This window comes from Monodon monoceros, unplaced genomic scaffold (assembly GCF_005190385.1).
Source record: "Monodon monoceros isolate NGI ecotype Baffin Bay Population unplaced genomic scaffold, NGI_Narwhal_1 Super_Scaffold_4, whole genome shotgun sequence".
Lineage (NCBI taxonomy): Eukaryota > Metazoa > Chordata > Mammalia > Artiodactyla > Monodontidae > Monodon > Monodon monoceros.
Window position 1 is genome coordinate 82027941 of NW_021703781.1, and position 12223 is coordinate 82040163.

The 12223-nt window shown below is 63.9% G+C and overlaps 1 protein-coding gene across 2 annotated transcripts in view; it reads left to right on the forward strand.

The window, feature by feature from the left end:
* KNDC1 (kinase non-catalytic C-lobe domain containing 1) overlaps window positions 1-10569 on the forward strand; it is a 56698-nt gene extending 46129 nt beyond the window's left edge. The window contains exons 19-31 of one of the 2 annotated variants that reach the window (XM_029201225.1): window positions 82-175; window positions 245-342; window positions 526-746; window positions 2355-2468; window positions 3118-3265; window positions 3339-3518; window positions 4029-4235; window positions 4627-4709; window positions 4923-5073; window positions 7923-8045; window positions 8130-8189; window positions 8956-9113; window positions 10163-10569. In XM_029201225.1, the coding sequence (XP_029057058.1) occupies window positions 82-175; window positions 245-342; window positions 526-746; window positions 2355-2468; window positions 3118-3265; window positions 3339-3518; window positions 4029-4235; window positions 4627-4709; window positions 4923-5073; window positions 7923-8045; window positions 8130-8189; window positions 8956-9113; window positions 10163-10394 (1869 nt within the window). In that variant the 3' untranslated portion in view covers window positions 10395-10569. Of the gene's footprint in view, window positions 1-81; window positions 176-244; window positions 343-525; window positions 747-2354; window positions 2469-3117; window positions 3266-3338; window positions 3519-4028; window positions 4236-4626; window positions 4710-4922; window positions 5074-7922; window positions 8046-8129; window positions 8190-8955; window positions 9114-10162 lie in introns of those variants that run through there. The other variant, XR_003790567.1, reaches the window with a different exon arrangement.
* Window positions 10570-12223: the final 1654 nt, after the last annotated feature.

Below are 12223 nucleotides of genomic sequence, written 5' to 3' on the forward strand. Positions count from 1 at the left end.
GCGGGCACCTGGGGCGCAAACCTGCCTCCCCTGAACTACCGAGGGGCAGGCACCTGGGGCGCATGGCTCTTTCCTCTCCAGGAGCTGGAGCAGCAGCTCGTGATAGAGAAGAGAAACTTCCGGAAAACCCTTAAGTTCTACCAGAAGCTCTTACAGAAGGAGAAGCGGAACAAAGGTAGCCTCGCTGGACGTGGGCCGGGGCCGGGGTTGGGGGCCGCTTTGGGCTGACTCTGCCCGCCCTCAGGCTCCGAGGTGAAGACCATGTTGTCCAAACTGAAAGGGCAGCTGGAAGAGATGAGGTCCAAGGTGCAGTTCCTCGGGCTGGTCAAGAAGTACCTACAGGCAAGGCCCCCGCTCCCCTCCCTCCAGAGGCCTGGCACTCACAGGGCTCCTCCCGCTAAAACCTTGGAAATCGGTCCCTGTGAAAACATACCCCCCCCACCACGAGAGGCCACCCTGCCCCCCGGGTCAGGGGCGGGGTGACCTGGCAGCAGGTCAGCCCGACAGTGCTGACTTGCGCCCCAGGTCATGTACGCGGAGCGGTGGGGCCTGGAGACCTGTGCCCTGCCTGTGATCGTGAACATCGCGGCCGCCCCCTGCGACACACTGGACTTCAGCCCCCTGGATGAGTCTTCTTCCCTCATCTTCTACAACGCCAGCAAGCGCCCGCATGGCGGCCGGCAGAGGAAGGCCCGCGTCCTGCAGGCTGGCACACCGCTGGGGCTCATGGCCTACCTCTATTCCAGGTGCAGCAGGGAGGGAGGGCGTCTCTGTGCCCCCCAGGCCTTCGGAGACAAAAGCAGGGAGGAAACAAATAGGCCCCGAGGTGCGGGACAGGGGGTGAAAGAAGTGAGAACTCTCGCCTGCCCTCATCTGAGACGGGTTTGCACTTTTTTTATCTAGAAAGTTCCCTTTAAGTCACCTTGTGTTGGCTCCCACTGGCCTCTAGGTCCTTGGCTGAGTGGCTTCAGAGCCACGGGCCCTACTGGACCCGCATCTGTGGACCTGGGCGTCTGGGTCAGGTGTGCAGGGGGCGCTTTGAAGGAGAGCCCAGGAATGCGGCCGCTGTGACTAACAGCCCGGTGGGCTTCTGAATCTGAACGCAGCCGGGAGCCTCAGGGGCACCTGGACCCCATCCGCTTTCCTAAGTCAGACACCCCATAGTTAACGTTGGGCTCCCCGGGGCTGTGGTGAGGTTGGCCCCAGCCAGCTCTCTGCAGCGTTTCCGGGCATCAGCGGGGCTTAGGCTCACGGGATCCCCTAATAATGCAGGTGCGCGGGCTCACCTACCGCAGGAAGGGCCAGGCCCCTCCGTCCAGGGTCACAGGGGCCCCTGGGCCACACCCAACCCTGCCATCCCTGCGTCTGTCCCGCCAGCTCCACCTGGTTGTCAGGCACAGGGCGGCCTCCTCCAGGACCCGGCCCCCATCAGGGCTGGGTACAGACGTCCTCCCAGACGATGGTGGAGGCCTCACCCCAGTGTTGACTTTTAGGGACTCATGACACCACGTCGGAGCCCCTGGGGTCTTTGGGCTGGAGGCTGTGGTGACCTCAGACTGCTGGCTCTTGGCAGCCAGTGGGGAGCGGGGACCCTCCCGGGGCAGCTGACTCTCCCTGCTCCCCGGCCCGTTCCCCCGAGGTGGGCTGACTGGGGCTCCTGCTGGCGGGGCCCCAGGCTGCCCCTCAGACTCCGGCCTCTTCTGCAACGTGGGATGTCACACGCCGCCACAAGCACTGTGCTTTCCAGGAGACGAGAGCGCGCGCGTGCGTGCGCACCGGTATCACAGGGCGTGCTGCGCGTCCTGTGTGAGCACAGCATCTCCGAGGGGGCGTGGGCTCATCCCTGCACACCCCGCGGGTGTCCCCTCTGCGGGATGCTGAACCCGGGCTGCCTAGTCTCCAGCCTGAGCCAGGCTGCAATGTCCCAGGCAGAGGCTCCCTCGTTCCTGGACCCCCACCTCCTTCTCGCTCCCCTGGCTCCCTGGTGCACCCAGAGGTGGGGGACCCTCCCCAAGGGGCGAGGACCCTCCCGCCCTCAGCTGCCTGTTTCCTAACCCAGTGATTTCCGGCTGGGGCTGGGCCACTGCTCTGGCTCAGCTTTCTGAATCGTTTCTAAAAGAAGACACAGTGAGGGCCTTAAAAACGGGTGTTACCAAAGTCCTCAGACTCGCAACATCCAGGAATTTCTAACGTGACCACTGCTCCCCCCGTTACTTCTGAGCGGCGCTCCTGCTGGCCGGCCTCCGTCCTGGCAAGGGGCTCACGCGCACACGCGCCCGTGTGCACGCACCCCGGGACCGCAGGGCTGGGGGAGCCAGGCCGTGTCCTGGCGGCTGACTGCCCCCTCCCCACAGCGACGCCTTCCTGGAGGGCTACGTGCAGCAGTTCCTGTACACCTTCCGGTACTTCTGCAGCCCCCACGACTTCCTGCACTTCCTGCTGGACCGCATCAGCAGCACCTTGTCCAGGTAAACGCCAACCCTGACAAGGATGAAGCCAGAGCCAGAGCCCCCGGGGAGGCCCAGGCGAGGGCAGAGAAGGGGAGCGGGGTGCAGACGGGCCGCGGGAAAGGGGCAGGAGTGTCAGGAGGGGCCGGCGGCTGGGGAGGGGGAGGCGGAGGGCGGGGGCTGGGATACGTGGGAAGACGGTGAGCGCCAGGCCCGTGGGCTGGGGGAGGGCAGCTGGGGGGCAGGGAGGGTCCCACGGGCCTCAGCCGGCAGGTGGGGTCAACAAGGGAAGGGGTGGTGGGCAGTGCTGGACGCGCTCTGGCCCTCTGAGCTGGCCTGTCCTCGCCCCCCAGACTCCGCACAAGCCCAGGCCAGGAGCCCTGGGAGGGGAGGGACTCACGGGAGACCCCAGCCCCCTGCTTCCCCACACGCAGAGCAGGGCTCCCGCCGTGCCTCTCGGGACACCTTCCAGCCCCTGGGTGCCATCTGCGAGGGTGGCAGGGGCTCCAGGACGGGCACCAGGTGGGCGGGCTCGGTGGGGCTGAAGTGCCACAAAGACAGAGCCACGCTCAGACCCCAGCACTCAGACCCCCACGCACCCACTGGCTTGGGTGCGACGCCAGGCGGGAGCGGGGTGACCTGCGTGGCTCAGGCCTCCATCTGTCCCCAGGGCCCACCAGGATCCCACCTCCACCTCCTCCAAGATCTACAGGCGCAGCTTCTGCCTCCTGCAGGCCTGGCTGGAGGACTGCTTCGCCGTGGACTTCAGGAGGGACGCTGGGCTCCTGGGGAGGCTCCAGGACTACCTCGCCTCCCAGGTGAGGGCGCGGCTCGGGGAGCGGGGCCACCGCCCCTCTGGAGCAGCGGGCGACCCCGCGTGCTTCTGCCCAGATCCTGCCCTTGGACGGCTCCGCAGAGCCCCTGTTGAGCCTCCTGGAGGTGGGCACCGAGCGGCGGGCTGAGGGCACCCCACGCAGCGCAGACCTGCAGGACCCCAAGGAGGCGGGGGACACCGCCAGGCCCCTCAACGCCCTGTGGAAGAGGCTCTCAGAGGACGGCGTCTCCCGGAAGGTGCGGCCTTTCCCGGGGAGCTGGCGTGGGAACACCGCCTACGCAGGCACACACACTCTTGTGCTCATGTGCACACACACACGTGCCCTGGTACACACACACACGGACAGGCACACATGCACAAACGTGCACGCGCCCCCCCGTGTTGCCGGTCCTGGGCACCAGCCCTCTGGGCCTGGCACTTCCTGCCCCCTGGCCCTGGACAAGGACAGCAGAGGGCCAGCCAGGGGCTCAGAGCACCCCGCCTCCCTGACTCTGGGGCCAAGGCGGGGCCGGGACATGGCCTGGTACGGGAGCAGGGTTGAGGGAACCTCACTGTGATGCATGCAGACAGCCCCATCCATGAAATGACCAGGACAGGCGTCCTCGACCCAGCACGGCTGCGGGCGGGAGGGATTTGCCATGTGGCTCTAGCTGAGCCAGGCTGCGAGGTCCTGGGCCTGGGCCCACCCCCCCACCCTGCCCTAACCTGGAGGGGACCCTCCGGGGCTTGGTCTTCCTGCCCTGCAGAGCTTCCCCTGGCGGCTATCCCGGGGCAACGGGCTGGCGCTGCCCCACCACAAGGAGCGCCAGTACAGCATCGCATCCGCCCTGCCCAAGCCCTGCTTCTTCGAGGACTTCTATGGCCCCTATGCCAGGGCCAGCGAGAAGGGGCCCGACTTCCTGACCGAGTACAGCACCCACCAGCTCTTCAGCCAGCTGACGCTGTTGCAGCAGGTGAGGGGGTGGGCGCTGAAGGCCCTCAGCAAGAGAGCGCCAGGTGCACAGGCCCCACGAGGTCCCACAGGGCACACACACACACACCCCGCGTGCTGGAGGGCACCCGGCCCGCAGGGCCGGGCGGGGAGCCACATGTGCTAGGCCCTCCCTCCTGGAACTGGGCGCCCAGCCCCCAGCTGCCCCTTCCCAGGCCCCCAGGCATCCTGGGTCCCCATCACTTGGCAGGTGACAGCAGGGACAGGAACCCAGCGACCCCTCCCCCACCCCCGCCACTGTTGTCTGGGTGGCCGTGCAGAGTCCCTGGGGGCCCAGCCCTGTGACTCCAGGTGCCCCCCGTCCCCCCTCAGGCCCCGGCGCTGCCTGACCTTTGTGTCCTTGTCCCTGGCAGGAGTTGTTTCACAAGTGCCACCCCGTCCACTTCTTAAACTCTCGGGCCCTGGGCGTCACGGACAAAAGTGTGGCTGTCCCCAAGTGAGTGTCCAGCGTGGCTGTCAGAAGTCTGGGATGCAGGGCTGGCCGGAGGATCTTGGGGCCTCACCCAAGCGTCTCCTGGACACGCCCAGCGCAAGGGCAACGCCTGCGGTGCTCGGCTGGACCCCCGCCTCGCAGGGCCCGTCCCGCCAGCCTCCTGGGCCGGGCGCCACGCCGGGGCCTGGCTGGGACGTGCGCCTGCGTCTCTTGCAGAGCCAGCTCCTCTGGGTCTCTGTCGGCCGAAACCTGCAGCTTATTTCTGCCCAACTACGTCCAGGACACGTACCTGTTACAGCTTCTGAGAAGCGCAGACGACGTCAGCACCTGGGTGGCCGCCGAAATCGTGACCAGCCACACCTCCAAGGTCGGTGCCCTCAGCTCTGGCCCCAGCACAGAGTCGGGGCTGCTGGCAGCAAGGGCACCTCCCTGGGAGACCCCCTCTGCTGGGGGTGCACGGGGGCTCCAGGCCCACCCAGGCCTGTCCCCGCGGCGCGGACACGCAGACCTCACGCAGGCACACCGCCGCTCACAGCTGGACGCGGCGTCACACACACACTAACGCAGCCCCCGCGTGCTCCCACACTCCTCCTGCCTCGGTCGTGACCCAGGGCTGGGAACTGGCCGGCTGGCCTGAGCTCTCATGGCCACTGTCACAACAGCACGGGTGCATGTGTGTCCTCGGCCAGTTTGTGGAACAAATGAAACACTGGTCAGTGGTCCCATCAAGGTGAGGCTCCTCTGGGTCCCACAGGCCTCGGCCTGGACCGACCCACCTGCTTCAGGGCCAGCACCTCCCTCAGGTCCCACCCAGGCAGGAGGGGCAGCGGGTGGGCCTAGTGCCCCAGAGTGTGCCCAGCAAGCACACTGCTGCCAAGGCCTCGGACGTCCTTCCGCCGGAGGCCAGACGCAGGCGGGGGTCACAGGGTCCTGCCTGTAGGACGTGACCACGTGGAAGAACCGGTGGGGACCACAGGGCTCCCGCTATGTCACACGGCCCCTTCCCGCGGGTGCACGCCCACCACCTCCCAGGCCCAAAGCATCAGCTCCCTGGGCATGAGCCGCTGGAGTGGGCTGAGCACGAAGGGGGAGCTCGGGGTGGGGGACCCTGTTCTGTCCCAGGAGCTGCCCCAGAGCCCACCGTGGCCACCAACTCCCCGAGAGATGGTGAAGCCCGGACGTGCCCGTTCCGGCAGTAGGAGCCTCTGCGCTGTGTCTTTCCTTTTCTAGTTTCCTCTGTGTCCCCCAAGCCCCTAGGGGCAACCCCAAGGCCCATGAACAAATGCCGAGTTTTCCACTCTTTCCCCTTTTCGGGAGAATTTTCTTTAAGGGTTTAGCAGCTGACAGACTGACCCGTCCTCACTTCTGCCAGGATGTGGCCTGGCCCCCTCCCCCACCCGGTTTGTTCCAATCCACGACGTTATCATGAGAGACATCAAAGTGCAGCTTCCTATCAGGGGCATCACACGAGGCCTGGGTGCTCGGGCTTCCTAGGGGACCTTGGCTACCAGGGAGTCCTCACCCCAGAGCCTCTGCAGCTGCCCCACCCACAGGTCACCACAAAGGGGCGCGAGCGTCCCCAGGCCGCAGGACGGAACGGTCTTCAGACCCGCCTGGGATGCACCCGAGGTCAGCGCCTGGCGGGAAGGAACCACTGTTGCAGTGACCAAACTCTCCCCATTGCGTGAACGGCTCCCCCGTCCCTGTGAGCAGAGGTCGGAGGGAGGACTGTTCACGGGGCAGTTCCGCCTCAGCAGGGACAGGACAGCGCAGGGACCGAGGGGAGAAAGTGCCCGGAGTCCTCAGGGAGCCACGTGGGCACCTTCGGCAAACACGCTGATCAAGTTCTGACATGCTGTTCCACATATTGGGCGTCCCTCACTATGCTGTCGGCACAACCCGGAGACTGACTTCTACATTTGTAAACTCTGCTCTCAGAAAAATTTGTCAAAACTCAAATTTTGAGCCGGAGAATGTAACGGAAGACTAGTAAAAGCCCTCAGTGGTAACAGTGCATTCCTTCCAGATCACATCCCGGGGTGGCGGGGGGCGGGGCGAGACAGTGGAAACACAAGGTCAAGGAGAAAAGGAAACAAAGTTTCTCACCTTCAAGAAAAGCTTCCCTTTTTGTAGATGAATAATGGTGGGACCTGGCTTCATCAGACAGGTGTAAAAGTGACGGAACACGACAGCCAAGAGAAGGAAGCAACCTCACATCCGTCGATGCACGAATGGATGAGCAACGTGGTGCATCACCCACCCTGTGAAAATATTCAGCCCTATGAGGGAACCAGATGGGGACACAGGCCACGACGGCTGAGCCTGGAGGGCGGGACGCCGGTCACAAGAGCAGACCCACTGTGTGACCTGACCGGTACGAGGCTCAGCAGTGAGAGGACAGCTCTGCCTGGACGGGCTGGAAATCGCCTACTTCGCATCCATCTGAACCTGTGAAGAAAATAATGAGGTGTCAACGTAAGAAGCAGGAGTGGGTAGATGTTTTTCAAGATCCTTTAAGAGGCACTCGAGCCAGACAGCTGGGAGGCAACGGTGCTGAGTGACCCCCAGGGCCCGTCCTGTGACCCAGACAAGGGTCAAGCCCAGGAGAAGGGTGTCTGGTTGGGACCCGCAGGCGATGTTCCCACCTGAAGGATGTCCCTGGCCGTGGCAACAGTCCACAGGGTGAGGCAGCTCTGAAATGAGGGGTCAGCTGAATTCTCCAGAACCTTCTGGAAGTTGCTGGAACTGTGTAAAATCCACGCGCTAACTGTGGGGCCGTGAGCCAGGCCCCTCAGGTCTGCTTGGAGAGGAGAATCCCACTGGGGTAGCAGGGGCTGCTGTGGGGTGTTCCCATCAAATCCGGTGAATCTGCCCTGCCGACCAGCGGCCCCCGAGGCGCTGCAACCCCGTCCCGCCGTGGACTCGGCTGGGCGGACGACAAGCTGAAATCGGCTCCCCATTTGCCTCTGGACACCTCAGCTCCATCTCCCCGAGCGGGGGTGCCCTTCCCGCTCCCCCCATTTGTCCTGAGCAGAGATTTGTCCCGGGAGAGAAGTGAGATGGACTTTGCACACCTTTGTGCCTTGGTTTTCTGGGCCCCCGACGCCCTCCCCTGCACGGAGGTGGGCGCACCGCCCTGCACCCTGACGCTGGCCCCTGTGCCCCGGTCCCTCGTCTGAGAAGGAGAACGCTGAGCGTCTTGTTCTCTGGTTTCAGCTGCAGGTGAACCTGCTCTCCAAATTTCTGCTGATCGCGAAGTCTTGCTACGAGCAGAGGAACTTCGCAACAGCCATGCAGATCCTGGGCGGCCTGGAGCACCCGGCCGTGCGACAGTCCCCTGTGAGTCACCCGGGGGGGCCCAGCTGCAGCCACGCAGTGGGCACAGACAGGGCTGTAGGAGTTTCACCTGTGCTTTTATTTTAGGCCTGGAGAATTCTACCCGCAAAGATAGCAGAGGTCATGGAGGAGCTGAAAGCCGTGGAGGTACCCCTTTGCGTGAGCTCCTGGGCAGCTCACGTCCCGGGGGAGGGGGGGATCGCCTGGCAGATCCTGCATCGTGGCACCCACCTCACAGACCCCCCATCATCTCCCCTGGGGCCTCAGCCGCTCACCTGGGCAGAGGTGGCAGGGTTGCTCCAGGGCCGTGATTCCAGCCTGGGGTGCAGGTGCCCTGAGGCCCTGCCTGAGCTTGGCCGACCTACCTGCCTCCTGGCTGCCCCTCATGAGATCCTAAACGAGGACACGCCCTCTGGATGAGGGGCATTTCCCAGACTGAGGAGGCGGGAGCGGCCTGCAGCCGGCCCCAGACACAGCGCGCGCCGGTGGGGGGACTGTTGTGTGTCCTCGGTTGCCACCACACCCAGGGGTCTCTGCGGCCGGCCAGCCAGGCTCCCAGTCTAATTTGGGCAGTGGGGTCACCTGGCTCTTTTCTGGAGAGGAATTTGCCACCAGCAGCAGGAAGCGCACGGCTTTCCGGTGGGGGTCAGTGTTCCTTCTGTGTCCGCAAGCTTTAGACACCTGGACTCTCCCCAGCCCAAGAGCCAAGGTACACTTCGGACTGGCTGATAAACCGGGGTGCCGCAGCGCCCTGGACTGGCTGATAACTCGGGGTGCCGTAGCCCCCGTGCAGCAGGAACACAGGCGCCAGCTGGGACTGGCCGGGCTGAGCCGGCCCCTGCCGGGCACCTGGGCTGACCTCTCACCTGTCCGTCCCCCCCACCCCCCGCCCACGCCCCTGGCTGGGCCCCAGGTCTTCCTGAAGAGCGACAGCCTGTGTCTGATGGAAGGACGGCGCTTCAGGGCCCAGCCCACCCTGCCCTCGGCCCACCTCCTGGCCATGCACATCCAGCAGCTGGAGACAGGGGGCTTCACCATGACCAACGGGGCCCACAGGTGGAGCAAGCTCAGGTGAGGGGCCCACAGGTAAAACAAACCAGGTGAGGGATCCACAGGTGAATAAGCCAGGTGAAGGGCCCACAGTTGCAACAAGCCAGGTGGGGGACCCAACAGCTAGAACAAGCCAGGTAAGGGGCCCAAAGGTGAGCAAGCCAAGTGAGGGGGCCCACAGGTGAAACAAACCAGGTGAGGGGCCCACAGGTGAGCAAGCCAGGTGAGGGGCCGCCCCCATCTCTCCTGTTCCTCTGAGACCTGGGCCGCCTTGCCCCTTACGCAGCCCTCACCCCAGCCCAGGCCTCCACACCCTCTCCCCTGGGTGACCTCCAGCCACCTCCTTCTCCACAGACAAGGGGTAAACGATTCGCACAGTCCAGCGTCCACGGCCCCAAACGCGGCCCCAAGGTTGCCGTGACCTCCCTTCCTACTGGGAGATCCAGGTGCACCCAGAATGCCACCTCTGTGCGACCACCCTCCCTGACCCCCCGAGCCACATCTGCCCTCTCTCCCTGCCTCTGCTGTCCCCCTTGGGGCCCCTCCGTAGAGCTGTCCGGAGGATTCATAGTCAGTCCCCACCGTTCAACTGCCCGGCACACCTGCGGACCCACCTGGGAGGAGCAGACTGGGGGGCTGTTGGTGGCGACCCCCACCACGACCCTGCCAGGGACTCAGACACTCCCAGCCAAAGGCGATCGTGGCTCCTTTTGGCCTCGGAAGCCCACCCTGGGACCGGCCGCTCCTTAGGAGCTCCAGGCCCACGTCCCCCCGCAGCGCCCCAGGCCCGCACTGCCCTTCAGGACAGTGCCACCCTGTCTCCAGGGAGGCCCTCCCCCCACGACCTCTCACCCCACTCTATCCTCTCCCCCCACTTCATCATCCACACGGCAGTCAGGTGGAGACCGGTCAGGCCTCCTCAGGGTCCAGGGCGGACTGGTCCCTCTGAGTCTGGACTTTGATGCGGCCTGGTTGGGACAGTGCCTGACAGCAGCCTGGGAACCCAGCGGCTACAGACACTGCCCCCGTGACTTGTGCAAACTCACGTTTCGTTTCTTCCCCCAACAAAGAAACATCGCCAAGGTGGCGAGCCAGGTCCACGCGTTCCAGGAGAACCCCTACACGTTCGCCCCCGACCCCAAGCTGCAGTCCCACCTCAGGCAGAGAATCGCCCGATTCAGCGGGGCGGACATCTCCATTCTGGCCGAGGACAGCAGGGCTGGTGCCCACCAGGTGGCCAGCGAAAAGCACTCCAAGAAGATTCAGGACAAGCTGCGGAGAATGAAAGCCACGTTCCAATAGCGCAGGACAGCGGGCTGGGTGTGCAGTCCACACCGAGGACAGACCTGGGGTGGAAGGGGCCGTGCCTGCTGTGTCAGACAGGGACCCCCACGGCCCAGGAGGGGCACCGGGGCGGGAGCACGGGCTCAGACCCAGACCCGAGAGATGGCGCCAGGAGAGGCTGAGGAGGGTTTCTAAGGGAATTTTAAATTTAAATTTAAAGATTTAAAATTTAAACCAAAATAGGATAAGTAAGCTCCCCAGGAGCCGAATACCCATTTATATTTCTCAAAGATAAACAGCTTTCACCCAATTCTCTGGCCATTCAGCCCCAGAAACCCCGCACCCCAGCACCCAGCTCAGGCTTTAAACCCAGGCACCCACTGAGTAGTGTTCCCACGAGTCTGGTGTATGTCTGCCCAACAACGAAGGGCCAAGACTGACCTCTGACCCCCCTGCCAACCACAGATTCCAGGGGGGTTCTGAAACCTTCTCTTGGGGCCCCTGAGGCTCCCCGGGGTCCCAAGCCCCACCCTGGGCTTCCTCCCTGCCGGACCTCCCCCTCCTCCAGCCCCAACCCCTGGCTGCTCACCCAGGCCCAGGTGCGGGTGCCAGAGCCTCGCAGCCCTTCCTGCCAAGAGGCCCGGCCTTGCCTCCGTCCCAGCCCGGCCTCCTGCTGCTGGAGAGTGCCTCATGGCTCCACACTGGCAGCTCCCAAGTGCCCCGTGGCCCCTGTGCCCACTGCCCCACCACCGAGAGCACTTCCTGGTGGGGCAGGTACACCTGGGCCGAGGCTCTGCTTCCAAAGCATGCAGGACTCAGACAGCCGCTCCAAAGCAGAGACACAGCCTCAGGGGCCCTGAGAGCTTCCCTCTGCCCTACCTGGGGGCCCCATGGCCGGGCCCCCCTTCTTCAGCAGCCATGCACGTGATGCACACACCCACGCCTAGCTCCTGAGGCTGGCCGTCACCAGCGCTTTCTGACGAGGAAATGAAGTCTGCTGCCTCGGTGGTACCAAGCTCTTCCCCAGGGCTGTTTCCAAACTGCGCTCGGCCAGGGGCATGGGACCAGGACAGCACGTCACACCTCCACAGCAGGGAGGCCAGAGCCCTGGCACCATCCCAGGCACCAACGTTTTTTTACGTTGCAAATCGCTGCAAGACCCAAGACTGTTCTTTTAAGTTTTAGAATTAGTGATTCTTTAGCGCAGCCAGCTCATGGTATTTCTAGGAAAGCCACTACCTGTGATAAAACACTGTTGTCAAGATGTGTTTTCCCACATATATTCATTTGCAACATCTACGTCCCGCTTTCGTGAGAGGCACTCCTGGCCCTGCAAACATGGCTTTTATATGAGAATTTGGTTCTGCAAATCAACTCCTACATTTTCAGGATTTGAATTCAACAAAGCGCCACAAAGCCTGAAATGAAGTTAGCATCCAATGCAAATAAACATTCCAACTGTAACGGTTTATCTGGGGGAGCGGCCAGGCTTCGGCTCCAGCACGACTGTCTGCATGTCGCCCTCACGCGCGGTTTACGTTTCTAAATAAAGTCGTTTCTACCAAGACGGCCTTCGCGGGTTCCTGGTGTTTACCTGCTTCATGGGTCAGTGTGGCTTCTTCGAGCCAGGCGAAGACGTCTTCAGGGCTGCTCGTGAAGGCGGGAGGGGACGAGGGACCGAGGAGGCTCATGCCACCGCGATGTCCTCCGATGGTGTGCAGAGGGCCAAACCCCACCACCCAGGGCCCGTGAGCAGGCAGACACCCCGCTGCCCGGGACGTACCTGCCGCTGGAGGAGGAGACAGCCAACCTCCCACAGTCGCTGACCTGCCGAGGCCTCTGGGCAC